The sequence below is a fragment of the Gymnoscopelus microlampas genome, assembly GCF_963454915.1.
Source record: "Gymnoscopelus microlampas genome assembly, chromosome: 3".
Classification (NCBI taxonomy): Eukaryota; Metazoa; Chordata; class Actinopteri; order Myctophiformes; family Myctophidae; genus Gymnoscopelus; species Gymnoscopelus microlampas.
This window is the reverse complement of record NC_139940.1, coordinates 38,208,660-38,225,074: the sequence shown is the minus strand read 5'-3', so window position 1 is coordinate 38,225,074 and position 16,415 is coordinate 38,208,660. Positions and strand designations below refer to the sequence as shown.

The window sequence follows — 16,415 nt, the reverse complement described above, 5'->3', positions numbered from 1 at the left end:
CACATTGTATTGCTGACTTTCTGTCTTAGTTCCTCGCCCCACTGCGTTTGGGTATAGCAGCATTGGTATGAATGTATCTAACCACTATACTATCTATGAGTCATTATATCTGTATGTCACTGCTACACCAAGCTCTGCAACAGCATTAGACACACAGTTTACTGCATGTTGCATTTTGGCTCTGTAGTGATGTGTCTAGGTAGGCGACTCCATCCCTCTCCCTGGCTGGTCCCTCAAACAACCAAATTTTGCTTACTTGGGCTGTATCCGACCTAGACAAATGGTCAGGTGAGAACAAATTAAAGATAAACTAGAGAGTGAAATTCCTAGTGAGAATTTCCAACCATGTGAACAGAATTGCGTTGGAGATAGTGTCTGGGCCTCTACTCCCAGCTTACTTTGATTTTAAGTATATTTTGATGCCATGGTGGGTCAGATATTTGTTACAGATGTATGTTTGTGTCATAATTAACCATGTCTCCAAATAGACCAACATGTTGAAAGGCAAGACATTATTTTGTGCAATTCTATGTTTAGTTTTCTTTCATTTTTCTAAATAACAATTTCCTAGCCTGACACTCAGCCTGAATTTTCATTTCGTTAATGCGAGGGCGAGGCAAACGATTCAGGGGGTGGAGCCAGGCTAATAATTTCCATCAACTTTTCACCAACTTACCGCAGTGTTTTTTTGGCCACTAGATGGAGTCATTGTGTCACCTTGCTAAGTAGAATGAGTCGGACTCATGGATATTTCTGTGTGCTCGCTATTCAACAAACCTATATGAACTGTAGGCAGAGACATGAAAAAAACAAAATGTTTATTACATATTTTGGCGTTGGGATAGGTTGGCCCATTTCATACTAACCCATTGTATTTTGGTATTTTTTATGCTATGTTGATGAATTGAACAAGTCCCCAGGACGTTTTTGTGTTATCCTCTTAGCCCAAATGTATGACTGTACTTTGTGCTGTTTACATTTCTGTTTAACTAACTATTCAATCAATCAATCAATAAAAAATGTCATGTGTAAATCATAAAACACCCAGTGGTGGATTGGGCATCCGATATACAGGGCATTTTATGCCCGGTGGGCAATTAATGAATTAATTAACTTTATTGCCTCCATTTTAGGATAATTACGACAACATGGCTATTCCCACCCTGATATTGCCACACTGCTGCCATCCATAATCACACACTATCTACCTTTATTTTTTGCCACAGTCATACACAATTAGCAGTCAATAATATTACCAGAAACACGCATAGACCTGGCCCTAAATGTACAAGGCATCAACCTGCTCATTGACATTGGGAGCAATTAGGGGTTCAGTCAAAGTCTTGCTCAAGGACAAGGACACTTCGACACTAACCCAGAGGGAGCCGGGAATTGAAAAATTTAAAAAGAATTGAAAATGTGGGGGAAAAAGTATATATATATATATATATATATAGAGAGAGAGAGAGAGAGAGAGTTATTATAGTTGCCCTGACGTCCCTGATCATAATTGTCCGCTGAGAAACTGATTAAACACCTTGATCTGTTGCAGTTTGCTTATCCTGTAGGTCTTGGCAGTTGGCAGGGTGTGCAGGACACTACTGTCACCTTGCGTGATTTATTCACATTTATGCCTAGCTGTTTGTTGATTTTTCATCATCTTTTCAACACTTTTCGACCCCGCCTGGCCTGTTTGTGGATGAACTCTGTAAACTACTTTGGTGTTGACTCTAGTTTTGTTGATTGGATCCAATCCAATATAAGACGTTGAGGCTGAATGAGCGCATGTCGTGTGAGCTCTGTTCATCGACTACTTCTTCACCCCATGGGTGTGTTCTATAATTACTAATAACTCATTTATATTCTGTGTACAGATGACTGTCGGTATATCCTGAAGATGGAAAATTGACAGCTGATGAATCATTCATGGCCCTGTGATTGATTATTTTTAAACTGGTGCAAGAACTAACTCCTTCAACTCAATGTATCAAAGACAGGAGACACATGGTCCTCTCATTCAGCTTCACCTTCACTGAGGGTCAAGAGGTAGAACCAGTTGTCAGCTACAAATACCTTGGTTCAAAAATCAATAACAATCTAACTTCATCGTGGTTTGTAGGAGAGGTCTGCAACAAAATGTCTGTCTAAGTAAACTCACCAAGTTTCATGTTGACAGGTCCCTGATGACTCTCCTTTGACAAATCCTACACAGACTCAATTTGATCAGTTTCCCTAAACTGTTAACATGGCAGTCTAGATATCATAACCCAGAATGAGAGAGAGAGAGTGAGAGAGAGAGAGAGAGATGGGGAGAGAGAGAGAGAGAGAGAGAGAGAGAGAGAGAGAGAGAGAGATGGGGAGAGAGAGAACTAAATGACTAGCTCACACTTGTAGAGGATGGTTTGCCATGTGAAGGAGGAGATGTGGTAAGCACAACAATTTGCCTTCCTCCTGGCCAAGTTGTCCAACAACAGCATGGATATCAACAAAATGGATCAGAATTGTTGCTTAGCTATCTGAAGAACGTTAAAGGGGCCATAGTCAACATTTTCATGAAAACGGACGCTAAAATTAAACAGCAAACCCTGCATGGTGTGTTGCAACAATAGTTATCTAAAGTATGGCAAACAATAATAATCATATACTATTCTAATCAATTGATTACTTGCTTCTATTAACCACTTATGCCCTATTTAATCATATGACTAGTCATATGATTACGTCACGCACAAGTCACAAAGTGTCACATCGTGTCCTTGTAGAGCTGCTATTTTTGCAATTCTACCAATAATGATATACCCAAAAACCAGGACACCAGGGTTAAAGTGGTTAAAGTGTCATCATGCATGTTTTGTGGTGCCCAGGCAGCCCATATCAGCTTAGAGGACATTGATCAAACTAAATAGCAAAATGTTGGCAATCTAGGCATATTGTTTCAGTCATAATGTTATTGTTTATGTTCACAGGGTCATAGCTGTTATTGAAAACACTGAATTACTTTGCTGTTAGAATAAAACAACTTATTTGCATCGTACACAAATTACAGTCTTCACTGACTACGTACGTTAAGCATTTCCTGTTATGCCATCCTCATACAGCCTATAGATCTATAACAGATAAATCATCCTTATAAGAGCAACACACTCCCCTTGTTCGTGAGTACTGTAGGCTAACTATCAAATTTATGGGTTGTGTAGTTGTGTATGTTAGTGAGTACCGTAGGCTAACTTTCATATTTATGGGTTGTGTAGTTGTGTATGGGTCGTGTAATCTATTGTACTCAAGGCTCTAGAACATGGAGGGATGTTTTAAGGGCTTGCGTTTGCCCCCCTGTTGATTCCATTGAAAATACTGCAAGAAGGACACTCATGATGACTACATGATTAAAGAAGATGAAACTGTGCATTTTGACCTTTTCCAAAGCATTGATTTGTGTATCAACTGATTGTTGTTTGGCATAATTTGCTCTTACGATCAGCTCTTCTAACCTTAAAACTCCTGGACATAGGGCTGGGCAATATATCAATATTTTGGATATCGTTATATCATCATATGGCATACGTGTTTTCAAAGCCAGCAAAACACAGGCAATTTATTCATTTGTGAATCATTCAGTTGTAAAATAGACTTGCTGAGAATAGCTCTAGTTGTCAAACCAGATTCAGAACCTCAGGGGGAAGCAATTCATATCGCTGCAGCTGCATGTGTTTAGGAGTCTTGACTAGTTTATGCAGCACCACTATTGTTTACGAGGTATTTAGACACCTCAAGGCTGTAAATTGGCATGTATGTGAGACGTTCTGCAGAAACCTCATTGTGTGTGATGCTGTGGAAGAGCATACCAGACGTCTTTGTACTTGACTTTACGTCATGGAAGTGTCTGATGCACAACAATACAATACACAAAAACACAAAACCATAACTCTGTCAACATTCCCTTTCTTCTTCCGCTTTACCACAGTAAAACGTGTTCTGTACCAGACAGTCCTTTACATTAGTCATAAACCCTTAATGCTTCCCCCGCTCCACTGTTAAATGTACGCCCAATTAACGCCCTACTTCCACACTACAGCGTCACACAAAAGTACCTAAAGTAGGAAATCTACAAGCTCGAGCTTGTAGATCTGCTACTTTAGGTACTTTTGCTACTTTTGAATTTGAATCCTGAAAAGTAACAGTTTTTGAAAATATGAGGTTTCCACCTGCCAGTCAGAAGACGATTTGTAGAATCAGCCTCAGGTCTAAAGGTCAGTTTCAGTATATTTCAACGATTGATTGTTTGAATTTTCTTTAATGTGCAATGACACAGATCAAAATAGACACAAATATACAATAATTGGAAAGCTTAAAATGTCAATTGTGCTTCATAAGTTTTAGTCCGTTTTTACTGAACATGTTGAGTTCATGGCATTTCTTCTAGCCCTCTCAAAAAAACGCAAACACTCCCTGGTTCTCCCTAGTCAGGGAGGATTATGTCCTTAAGCATAGGTGACAATAGGCCTCACTAGTGTGAGACATTCCACTCCACACAGATCCCGTTTCACCATCTTGTATTAGTTCCTCCAAAGTGTGCATTACGGGTGGTCCGACCTAGCCACTGCGGGGACCAAAGACAATGCTTTTTAATCCCCAAATTTCCCTCGCAATTTGAGTACATGCATTTTACTTCCCTAGATCCCTAACACATACACACACGCGGACGGACGCACGCATGCACGCACGCACGCACGCACGCACGCACGCACGCACGCACGCACGCACGCACGCACGCACACACACTTAATGCCCTTTTTGATTTCATGTTGGTTTACCACTTTATCCCTATAGAGCATCGCAGTTGCGGCCACTTCCGGGTGCCACTGAAAAATACTCAATGCATTTTTCCCATTGACTTTTACAAAAATATTTATATCAATTAATTTAAGCCTAGAATCAAGCCATCCAGGATCCTGGTGAATGACCATAAAACCTTTTTTTCTGTGATTTTCAAACGTTTTATGGTCATGATTCACTAGGATCCTGGATAGCTTGATTCTAGGCTTAAATTAATTGATATAAATATTTTTGGAAAAGTCAATGGGAAAAATGCATTGAGTATTTACTTCCGGCACCAGGAAGTGGGCGGGAACTGCGATGCCCTATATAGCAGCCAGGGGTGTGCAACTTTGATGATGGAGAGGGCCACAAAAACTCCACACTCACTCCATTGTAAATCTGCATTCTCACCAGTAGTATAGTACAGTAAAACCCATCATTCAAATAGCCCACAACAGTCACAAATGTATTAATACAGGTATATTAACAAATATTATTCAGTGTAATTTTCTTTTAATTTCAAATTAATTTAGTAATACCATATATAATATAACTTAATAATATTACTATTATATTACTGCATTAAGTGAAAGTGGCGGCGGCCCTGGGCCACCAGTTGCCCATGTATTCCTACATTGTTGACCGGAGCCATCTAGGAGTCCAAGGCACCCTCCTTTTTCCCTCTACACCAAATCTCTTGAGCGAGGATATTGAAAATATCTGAAAATCTTTTGAAAAAGGTAATATTTACTTGCGACCCGTAAAAATGGGTCTGTGGCCAAAAATGTGTCACGACCCACTGTTTAGGAACCACTGCTGTAGAAAACTCGCCAAGCATTCAACTCACAGACACCAGTTGGTTCTCACGAACATCTCCCTCATCCGGATAGTTCACCTGTAATAGTCTACTAATAATAGTCTGTTTTACCTTGGTACTCTCTATCTGAGCCACCACTATCACAGTTGCTTTCAATGGCATCTTTTTGAAGTACAGGAATGACAGTGATCCTCATCCAGATAGGTCACCTGTGTATAGTTTACTAATAGTCTGTTTTACCTTGGTACTCCCTATCTGAGCCATCACTATCACAGTCGCTTTAAACGGTATCTTTTTGAAGTGTAGGAATGACAGTGATTCTGCAGCACACAGCAATTACAGCCAAAACCAGTGTTTTCAATTGAAAACTGTTTTACCAGCTGTGAGCTTGTAAATCTATTTTTGAATAGCCAGTGTATAAATGGATGAAGTGGTTAAAATGATTGCGACGCTGTATTAACAAAGGACCCCCTGGTATCCCCCCAAGGACCCCTGGGGGTCCCCGGACCCCACTTTGAGAACCAATGCTTTAAAGAATATACGTACAAAATATTATTATCTACTTCTTTTTTTCTGAGAAAGACATCTGCCAGAGGTGTGAACGAATTAAACCGATCAAGTCATGTGATGTGATCACATGAATACATTTAAATGAAGATTTATTATTTTATTTTATTTTTAAGTTATAATATGCCTGCACACTGCCAACCTGCACTGTACAGTAGCAAAATGTATTAAAGAAGCAACGTTTCGTCACTGATGAGTGATGACCTTCTTCAGGCATGCCTAATTAGTTGGTCATCTCTCTGTTTCCAATTCATGGACTCCATAGACCATATTCACACGGCGGCCATATTGGAATTTAACATTGAAAGTGCCGCCACCCGGGGTGGCTACTTTCATTGACTTCATAGAAACATGGCCGCCGTGTGAATATGGTCTATTATCCACCAAGCCACACACGCAAAAGCATGCGTATGAAACCTCTTTTATGAGCCTTGTATTATTTGTGAACATTGTGTTTCCCCAGAAACACAACGCTTACTCACGTTATCCCGAAGTGGGACAAAAGCTATAAGCACGCATCATCTTATCATTCATCTAACCAGACTGGCCAGTTCAGAGATGGGAATTTTCAGCTTGGGCGAAACTTGATGTAAGCGCTATGCCCGAGGCTGTTTACCCTCCCATGCAGTTATATTTAGAATCAATGTTTTGACTTCTGTATTTGTAAACAATGTAACCTGATACGTAACAGCCTTAATCATGATAGTAAATCAAAGGAAAACTTTAAACAATGGATTTGATGGGTACGCTTGACACTTGAATTAACATGCAATTTACTTGGAATAGCAATGGAAATAATGGGATATTGAATTGCAAGTGAGAACTGCTCCAGGCAATTCTCTGTAGTGTACTGTAATGTCAGGATTACTGGTGATGTCAGTGTGTGTAATGTATACACATTCTCCATGTTTTTGAAGAGGATTTACAGATCATTTAACGTCCCCCTCAGCAGTGCTTGTGAATCAACAATGGCAAGAGAGTTTCTGTGCACATAGTAGCATGGAACACTGCTTTTGATGTTGCCAAAAGTTCATTCACACATTTTGACACTAAAGTCTTCAGGTAAAATCTTTCACCGAATGAAGCGGGTTGAAAATAGAGATGCTATATTGAAATGTTGGGTGATATTTCTTGTTCATATCGACCTATATCGATAGAGATACTGTACAAATAAATATGAGTTTCAGCTACTTGGGTTTACTGTACAACTGTAGGCCTAACTGTGTTTTTTTGTCTATTATATCCCACGGGGAACTTCAGATTTCAGTTTCACCCAGCTGAGTGCTGCCCACAGAGGAGGGGGGGGGGAGCAGTCAGGGGTTAAGTGTCTTGCTCAGCGACACTTCGACACATTGCTGAGAGCTGGGATCGTACCTTGCACGTTAGCCTTAGGCAGGCTCACTAACCATTCAGCTATGGCCGCTCCCATGCTAGGTTCATCCAGATTTCTTAAGCCATTATTTTTACCTGATTTATTACACCTATTGAGCAATACACCATTTTTAGGGGTGGATTTAACGATGTGTGATACAGAAGTGTGATATCTCCGATATGATCACAATATGCTTTTGTGATAATTGTCTCTGAAATATAGCACTGCACTCCGCAAGTAAGGATGTGCTAAGGAGTTCTATATTTGCGGGATGTTATTAAATGATTGCGTCATGCTCACTCCCCACATGGCTGAAGCAGCTGAACAGTCATTGCAGATTTGTTGTCACTTTCAGAGGCTGAAATAATTCCACACAGCAGACATTGCGTCCAGCAGTTAGGTTTACACACAGTGTTTTTCCACTTTGATTGATTGATTGAATACTTGTGGCAGTTGGATGACTCATATTTCACTGGAAGTTATAGGTTTTCACCTGAAGAGATGTGCAATGTTTGCCTTCTGTTTTACACAAATATTTGGAATAGCAATTTGACATACTGGTGCACCTGTCTTATCAAGATGACTGAACAAATGCTCATGTGATGCTGACCCAGAATGCTCAGTAGGCCTGTCTGATAAACTTGTGATATTGCTATTGCTACTGTATTTGATACTGATTGATATTGACATTGCATTTAATGCATTACCCACCTGAGTTGTATTTTAGAGGACAATGTTTCCAGTGAGAAAACAACAAAAGTAATCAGGAGAGTGAACCAAATAACGACAGTTTCTTTTCATTGGTGTTTTTGTTTACCTACAACTCCAGCACCTGCTATTTTAATTTTAAATTTTCTGGGATGTGCACCTTGTTGCACATAGGAGTATGAGATTGTGGAAAGAGAGCAATGATTCAGTGATGCAAATATTACACCATGTTTTTCAAGCACCTATACGGTGATTTTATCTTTCTACTTTTGTCCAGAGTCTGCTACACAAACTCACTTTCAGCACCGCCCCCCCCCCCCCCCCCCCCTGCTTAAAAGAAGCAGGGGGGTGGGTTAGAGTGAGGCTGCTTAATGTTTCTCAACTTTGTTGACTCATTGCTCATCAAGGATTTTCATGACAAGATTGATGTTCTCTGATGACGGGAGTTAAGACTCCTTTGTATGTCTTTGTTAGCTAAACTGCTAATAATAGTGGTGATTTTGGAGCCATTTGACCTTCAGTATTGAAGAGAGAAACAGACAGGACCTTTGGCTTAAAACTCCAACTTTACTCTTGGCTTTACCAGCTCATTCATCACTGCAGTATGAGGCTCAAAGCCAACAGATTTATTTACTCATATAGGTGAATGTCAGTACGAAAGCAGGATGATTAAACAGCAAACATATTTCCAAACTGATGCTTATGCTAGAGAAAAAGTCTATTATTTATAAACATAAACATAGGAATTCATGCAATTCCCATGTTCGTTTAACTGAGGTCTTGCCAGACCTTTACCAATATTAAGAAATTCATTCATACACAGGCTGTATCAATATTTCTTTATTAAAAATACATTATTTACATTTGCAATTCAAGATTTATATATGTACAGTATATAAGAGTAAAAAATATTTAGTTTAGGTTCCTCACACATTTTTGCAGCAATAATAAAAATAAGTAAAGATAAAGAATAAAATAAGAATAGCAGCAATTGCATGACATGACAAGTTTGTACAGTACGTCGGTCCTAGAACTCCCTGAGATGCATAATGCTCCTAGTAATAGTCAGTGGTGGAAAGTAACTACTACTTTTACTTCTACTCCACTATCTCGGATCCAAATATTGTACTTTTACTCCACTACATTTATTTGAAAACTTTAGTTACTAGTTACTTTGTAGATTTTGATTATTATTACAAAACATACATTAACCGCTTCAAACCTATATACATTTCGGCCATTCGAAAATAGCCGATCTACAAGCTCACATGCGTCGCGATGCGACGCATGTGAGCTTGTAGATCTTCTATTTTCAAAAGATATTTATGCATTTGAAATGGGACAAAACTTGAAATGGGACATTCTGCGTAATGAGTACTTTCTACTGTACTTTTGATACTTTAAGTACATTTTAATACCAATATTTTTATACTTGTACTCAAGTAAATTTGTAATTCCGGACTTTTACTTGAAACAGAGTATTTCTACATGGCAGTATTGACACGTTTACTTAAGTAAAACATTTGAGTACTTTTTCCACCCCTGGTAATAATAGAATTATTATTCAATATTTAGATAAAAGAAATCTGATGACAAAAAAGTTCATATGCTGGTGCATCTCCGGAGACGGTTTCTTTCATTCATGACTAATGTCCTGTATCCACTACTGCATTTACAACCAGTGTCTGTGTGATTAGTCACTTCACTGGTTCTGTGAGGCAGAACGAGCTCTGCTGGGGGCAGAAAGAGCGACGGGGCACTAATGATGGAGGGCTTACTGGTGTGTTTTTCCCCTGACAGAGACATCTCAGAGACAGAGGCTGACTTGCTGTCTTTACTAGAAAACTCAAACAGATTCTTCCGGAAAACACTGCTGGTGTTTTGCTTCTTCTTGAAGAGGATCACGTAGCACTTTGGCAGGAAGTGACAGCCCAGGATGCCATAGTTGGAGAGGAGAATGACAACCATCTCCACGGCGGGTTGATATATTCCTGAAGTGGTGACATAGACGGGAACAAAGATCGTCCAGGAGATGAGGTACAGCAGCGTGCCAAAGGTTATGAACTTGGCCTCGTTGTACTTCTCGGGCAGCTTGCGACCTTTGAAGGCACAGATGAAGCACACGAGCGCCAGGACGGCTATGTAGCCCAGCATCGCCCCGAACGCCACGTACGAGCCCTCGTGACACTCTGCCAGCCGAGTTCTTTGATAAATGACGACGTTATAAAACGGGCTTTTGAGAAACAACCAGCAAACGCAGATCGCCACCTGCGCGGCCATGCAGCCGGCGACGATGACGTACGGCTGGTAGAGCCTTCGCAGAAGGTGCTGCAGGCCAGGGTTGAACTGGAAGGCCAGCAGGATCTTCAGGGACTTGACCAGGATGCAGGAGACGCACAGCGTGAAGCTGAGGCCAAAGAGAGCCTGTCGGGCCTTACATCGCAGGTCGTTGGGCCGACCCACGAAGAGCACGGCGCTGATGAAGCTGACCACCAGGGAGAAGAGGATGGCCTGGCACAGCGGTCCCCCGGCAGCCTTCACCACGGGAGTGTGGCGCTGATGCAGGAAGAGAGCCCCCATCGCGATGACCAGGAGGATCCCCAGGGCGGAGAACGTCAGCAGGACCACGGCAAAGCCGTCGTGCCAGGAGAAGTATTCCAAGGTCTTGGGGTTGCAGCCGCTGCTCCCCTGAGCGGACCACTCTGTCGTCGGGTCACAGCTCAGACACTGGTCACTATCTGGTGGAGAAGGCAGGGCACGATTAGAAACAATTAGATCAGGGGATTCAGCTCGTCACCCAAAAGAGACATTTGGTGTCTCGCTGGGATCCAAACAAAAAAAATGACATTATGAAATAATCACTTAAGCCCTGTTTTAAAAATAGTGAGAATTTCTGAATGTATATATTTGTTGCAATTTCCCTTTTTATGAAAAATTAAATCATTTTGGGAAAATAATTTGTAGGAATGGTAAACAAAAACATACAAAACAAAACACCTACTGGATATGGCATCCAGACAGTGTTAGCACTGTCTGTCTGTCTGTGTCTGTGTCTGTGTCTGTGTGTGTGTGTGTGTGTGTGTGTGTGTGTGTGTGTGTGTGTGTGTGTGTGTGTGTGTGTGTGTGTGTGTGTGTGTGTGCGTGCGTCATGACTTGCCTGTGCGATTAGAATAGTGGTTCTCAGTGCAGTTTGTGCACTCGTAGCAACAAGTGTAAAACCCCTCTGCCGTTTTCTTGAACTCTCCAGGTAGACAGCTGTCTGAGCATTTAGACACTACACTCTGTGGATGACACGCACAAACACATTCACACTTTATTCAAATCATCTTTTGCCAGAAGGAATGCAAGCACGTTATTCAAATCACTGTGCAAATGTTTCCTATAAACAAAAACACACACACAGACACATTCACACTTTATTCAAATCATATTTTGCCAGAAGGAACGCAAGCATGTTATTCAAATCACTGTGCAAATGTTTCCTATAACAAAAACACAATACATCTATTCTCAAATAGTTTGTTGTGTCTGACTAGCCTGACTAATGTCTGATTTTGGGTCCAGTGCCATTCATATGATTTTATCCCATAGTATGTCAGGGCTGTCTGAGTTCTTATTCAAATTTTTCAAATAGTTTGTTAATTCTGTCAATAAAATCGGAATCGTTTAATAGATACGTGCCAAATCTCCATCTTATTGGTTGAGAGGAGATAACTGATGTTGGTATTGTTACGAACAGAGCAGAGTGATCTGATAAAGTCCCAGCTACATATTCACAGGGGGGGGGGGGGGGGTATCATAGTACTTTGGATGACGGGAGATAGTAGATTCTGGAGAAGAGATTCTGATCATGAGCTCAGGAATAAAAAGAATATGGGCCACTTATTTGTTACTGTAACTCCTGGGGGGGCCACTGGGCCACTGTTTATTTGTTACTGTAACTCCTGGGGGGGCCACTGGGCCACTGTTTATTTGTTACTGTAACTCCTGGGGGGGCCACTGGGCCACTGTTTTATTTGTTACTGTAACTCCTGGGGGGTAATATAGTACTTTGGATGATGGGAGATAGATTCTGTAGTAGAGATTCTGATCATGAGCTCAGGAATAAAAATAATATGGGCCACTGTTTTATTGTTACTGTAACTCCTGTTCCACATTCCCACCTGACATTTCAAGCATTATTTTGTGTAAACGAAACCTTTTGTTTTCTTCTATGGAGTGTGCACCTGTGTGTGTGGAGTTTCCCCTATCCTCCCCTACCTAGGTAGTACACACCATAACCTGTTATAAGCATGCTTATGTTGTTAGTAAAGTCTGACGAGTTGTGAGCTTGTAGATCGGCTATTGTCAGATTGGAGCGATAAATTGGGTATGAGCTTATACCTACTATAACACTGTATCTCAACATCGGGTCCGGGGAAGAGATTGTATCAAATGGCAGTCCATGGCTTAATGCATGTCAAACGTGGGATCCTATAACCATAGGATCCCACGTTTGACATGCATTAAGCCATGGACTGTCACTGTTCTTTGAGCACAGAAAGAGTGTTTGTGTCTGTGTCAAGGTATGATGGCCTACCCTCAAGTCCATCAGTTGTCTTCTGTTTCTCTGACTGGTGTAGGAGAAGCTGCTGTTGACTGGGTGGTACTCAGCTACAACGTCATGCACACGGACGCTCCCGCTCTCCGACCTCCACATTACGACATCATAGCCCAGGTTAATGTCTCCTTTGCCATCAAACATGTATTTTCTTTCCTCTTGCTCAAACTGGAGGGACCTTAGAGTTTTCAGGACCTACAACATGCATGCAGATGAATCAATTGTATGCACACAAATACACACAAATACACGAACGCACGCACGCACGCACGCACGCACGCACGCACGCACGCACGCACACGCACACACACACACACACACACACACACACACACACACACATGTTTTAAGCTAAAATATTGTAGTACCTCCGGGTGTGTCAGTGAGCCTGGTATTTTGCAGTCCTTGGAGGTACAGATAAGAGCCACAGCTTGAGCGATGGCATTCACAGCCATCTCAACACTGAAGACAGAGCCTGCGTAGGTATTGCCTCTCAGGATCTCGAAAGCCTTGGACATCATTCCAGGTGCTCTACTGACATTCATCTCTGTATAAAACTCCTCCAGAAAAGAGTTATTTCCTACGTAGTCCTCCCCGGCAGACTCCAGATTTTTCAGATAGTGATTGAATGATGACAGGTTTCCACTTTTGAAGGTAAAGCCCACTATGTGTCCTATGTCCTCCAGTGTCACGTTGTCAAACACAGAGCTTGAGGAGGACCAGCTGTCACTAGCCACCCATATTCTCTTTATAGAATGTGACTTTAAGTCTGCTTTTGGCAACGCAATCAGCTTTGTGTACAGGTCCTCCATGTGAGTAGGTTTGATAAATGACACTATGACCTTCACCTTTGGGTGCTTGTGGATGGTCGTGGCAGCTCGATGTATCGCAGACTGGAACTCCGGATTGTTCACAGATCCGGGGAGAATCTCTTTAAAGGCCACGCAGATCCCCTTCTCTGAAGCCTGGGTGACAAAGCTGTCCAGGGCCGATCGGCCATAGTCTCCATCTGTGATGATTATTCCCACCCAGTTCCAGCCGCTGTCACTCAGCAGCTTGACCATGGCAGCCGTCTGATGGTCGTCATTAGGGACGGTCCTCATGAATGCAGGAAAGCGGTTTTTGTCACTCAGAATAACAGCTGTGGATGAATAGCTGATCTGTAGAAAGATGCAGAAGATTTAACTATTTTATCTCTTAGCTGAAGTTGTGTTTTCATTAAGTAAGTAAATCCCAGTTATATAACTATATAATAAGACTAGACATTTTTATGACAATTTACGTCATTATTTTGTCATCTATAAAACAGTTTCAGTCTCACTTTAAAACGATGAATTCAACTTTGACCTTCAGTCTTTTATGAAAAATAATGCACCTCTAGGGCATCGCAGTTCCCGCCCACTTCCTGGTGCCACTGCAAAATACTCAATGCATTTTTCCCATTGACTTTTCCAAAAATATTTATATCAATTAATTTAAGCCTCGAATCAAGCTATCCAGGATCCTGGTGAATCATGACCATAAAACGTTTGATTCTGTGAAAAAACTTTTTTGAAAACGGCAAAACAAAGGGTATTCATTAAACATAGTATATCATATCATTAAATATAAAATTAAAAAAAAATCACAGAAAAAAAGGTTTTATGGTCATGATTCACCAGGATCCTGGATGGCTTGATTCTAGGCTTAAATTAATTGATTATTGATTGATTGAGTATTTTGCAGTGGCACCAGGAAGTGGCCGCAACTGCGATGCCCTATTACTGTTAATAATAGACTGACCAGGAAGAAAGAGAGAACAACACTAAAACTGAGTCTGTCTCCCGTTTTCCCCTGTTTATTCAGATTGCCCTGCAAAATCATTATCAAAAATATAATCTGTATACTGAGCCTCACTCCTGGGACGTGTAACACTTTTGCAGCATATCAGTGTTGAGGTGGCATCACGGTGTTGTTTGTTGTCAGCTGTGTAGGGAGGAGTCTGGTGCAGCAAGATTTGTATGGAATGTGTCTCAGCTGTGTGAGCTGAGCTTTGAAAAGCCAGACATCAGTCCAGTTACTGTTAGACACATCTGAGACACATTTACACATTACGCCACCTGTTAGCTTTCCCTATGCAGATGACAACAAACCACCAGTGATGGTTTAACCCATTAAGACCTGAGGCTGATTCTCCGAATGGCTTCTAAATTAGTAGTTCTCACACACTTTCAAGATTTTTCTAAAATGTTTCCAAAAAATAGCAGATTGTACATCTGCTATTTTTGAATAGCCAACGCAAAAATCTAAAAATGTTTTCCCGGTTTTAATGGGTTGAGTAAAGTAAAGTACTTGAGTAAATCTACTTTCCACCACTTCAAACCACACCCCACCACCACAGTCAGATATTCAGTTCTAAAGATAAAATATATGAAGTTTCATGGCCTTATGTTGTGATTTGACAATGATATGGTGTGGGAGTGTTTAAAAAAACCTACTTGAGGGATCATTTGGAGGGTTAGTAGCCTGGCAATGGAGATGGACATTTCAGAATAGGATGCCCCGACAACAGCTGCAACTGCAACGCCGTTAGCGGACGCGCTTTGTCCTCCGCCACTGGCTCCCTGATGCAAAAAGTCATCCATGGTCCTCAGTGCCGTGCTGACATCAGAGCAGGAGTCGTGTATTCGATATCCCAGAGTGATACCAATGTCACTTAGCTTGGGGGATTTGTTAATCGTCTCTATTGCGTTGATCATTGCCAGAGCCTTAGTGAGCTGTCCCTTGTTGAACCTGCTTGAGTTGGCACAAAGTACTGTTGTCAGTATCATGTGTCAACAATACACACAATGAAAAAAGATTGGAAACGTGCAGCAAACGACCAAGGGCATAACAGAAATTGGAGAGAGTGAGAGTGAGGGAGAGAGAGAGGGAAAGGTGGGGGGGTGTTATCAATCATATTGGATACAGTGGACGTACCTGACACATCTCTGAACAGCAGGTTCATACATACTACTGCCGTTTTTCTCCACACCTTCATGGATGGGAAAGAGTCCACCAATGATGACATCACCAGGAGCTGTAGCTCCTGCAGTTGCAAAATCTCCTGAGGCTTGTCCAGTTTCCATCTGGAAAAGCATAATGAGAAGTACAAGTACAGAACCCATACTGATCATGTCTGCTCTACTGTCTCTCCTTTTAAGTTCTCTTTCTGCCACTTTCTCACTCTCTCTCTCTCTTTCTCTGACACATACAATTATGACAGTCTTTCCACTGTTTTCTTCTCTCTAGCCTGGACTCTGACTTACTCTCTCTGACAGCCGCTGGCAGAGTGATACGGCCTCCTTTAAGCATCTTCAGTTTAAAAAGACTTCCCTGTTGCTTCCTTCTACTCATTCACATCTAGTATTCCTCCCCTCGAGCCCGGCCCACTTTTGGTAAGTGGCAGCTGGATGACTCATATTTCACTGCCAGTTACAGGTTTTAACGAGAAGAGATGTCTGCCTTTTGTTTTACACAAACATTTGGAATTGCAATTGACATGCAGGTGCACATGT

At 41.4% G+C, this 16,415-nt stretch overlaps 1 protein-coding gene across 1 annotated transcript; it reads right to left on the bottom strand.

The window, feature by feature from the left end:
• Positions 1–9,682: 9,682 nt before the first annotated feature.
• On the bottom strand, positions 9,683–16,170 carry gprc6a (G protein-coupled receptor, class C, group 6, member A). The gene is made up of 6 exons (XM_084053359.1): positions 15,838–16,170; positions 15,357–15,651; positions 13,248–14,039; positions 12,859–13,074; positions 11,433–11,560; positions 9,683–11,013 (listed from the first exon to the last, which is right to left on the bottom strand). Exons 1-6 carry the CDS (start codon positions 16,032–16,034, stop codon positions 9,882–9,884), a joined length of 2,760 nt encoding a protein of 919 aa, XP_083909485.1. The 5' UTR covers positions 16,035–16,170; the 3' UTR covers positions 9,683–9,881.
• Positions 16,171–16,415: the final 245 nt, after the last annotated feature.

Bases quoted from the DNA above. Each gene is read 5' to 3' on its own strand.
- gprc6a (XM_084053359.1), bottom strand. From the start codon at position 16,034: ATGATCAGTATGGGTTCTGTACTTGTACTTCTCATTATGCTTTTCCAG. The intron at 14,040-15,356 runs GTAGGTTTTTTT...ATCTTTCTACAG, and splicing joins CCCTCCAAATGATCCCTCAA to ATCAGCTATTCATCCACAGC. The intron at 11,014-11,432 runs GTCATGACGCAC...TCCACCAGATAG, and splicing joins TATTCTAATCGCACAGGCAA to TGACCAGTGTCTGAGCTGTG.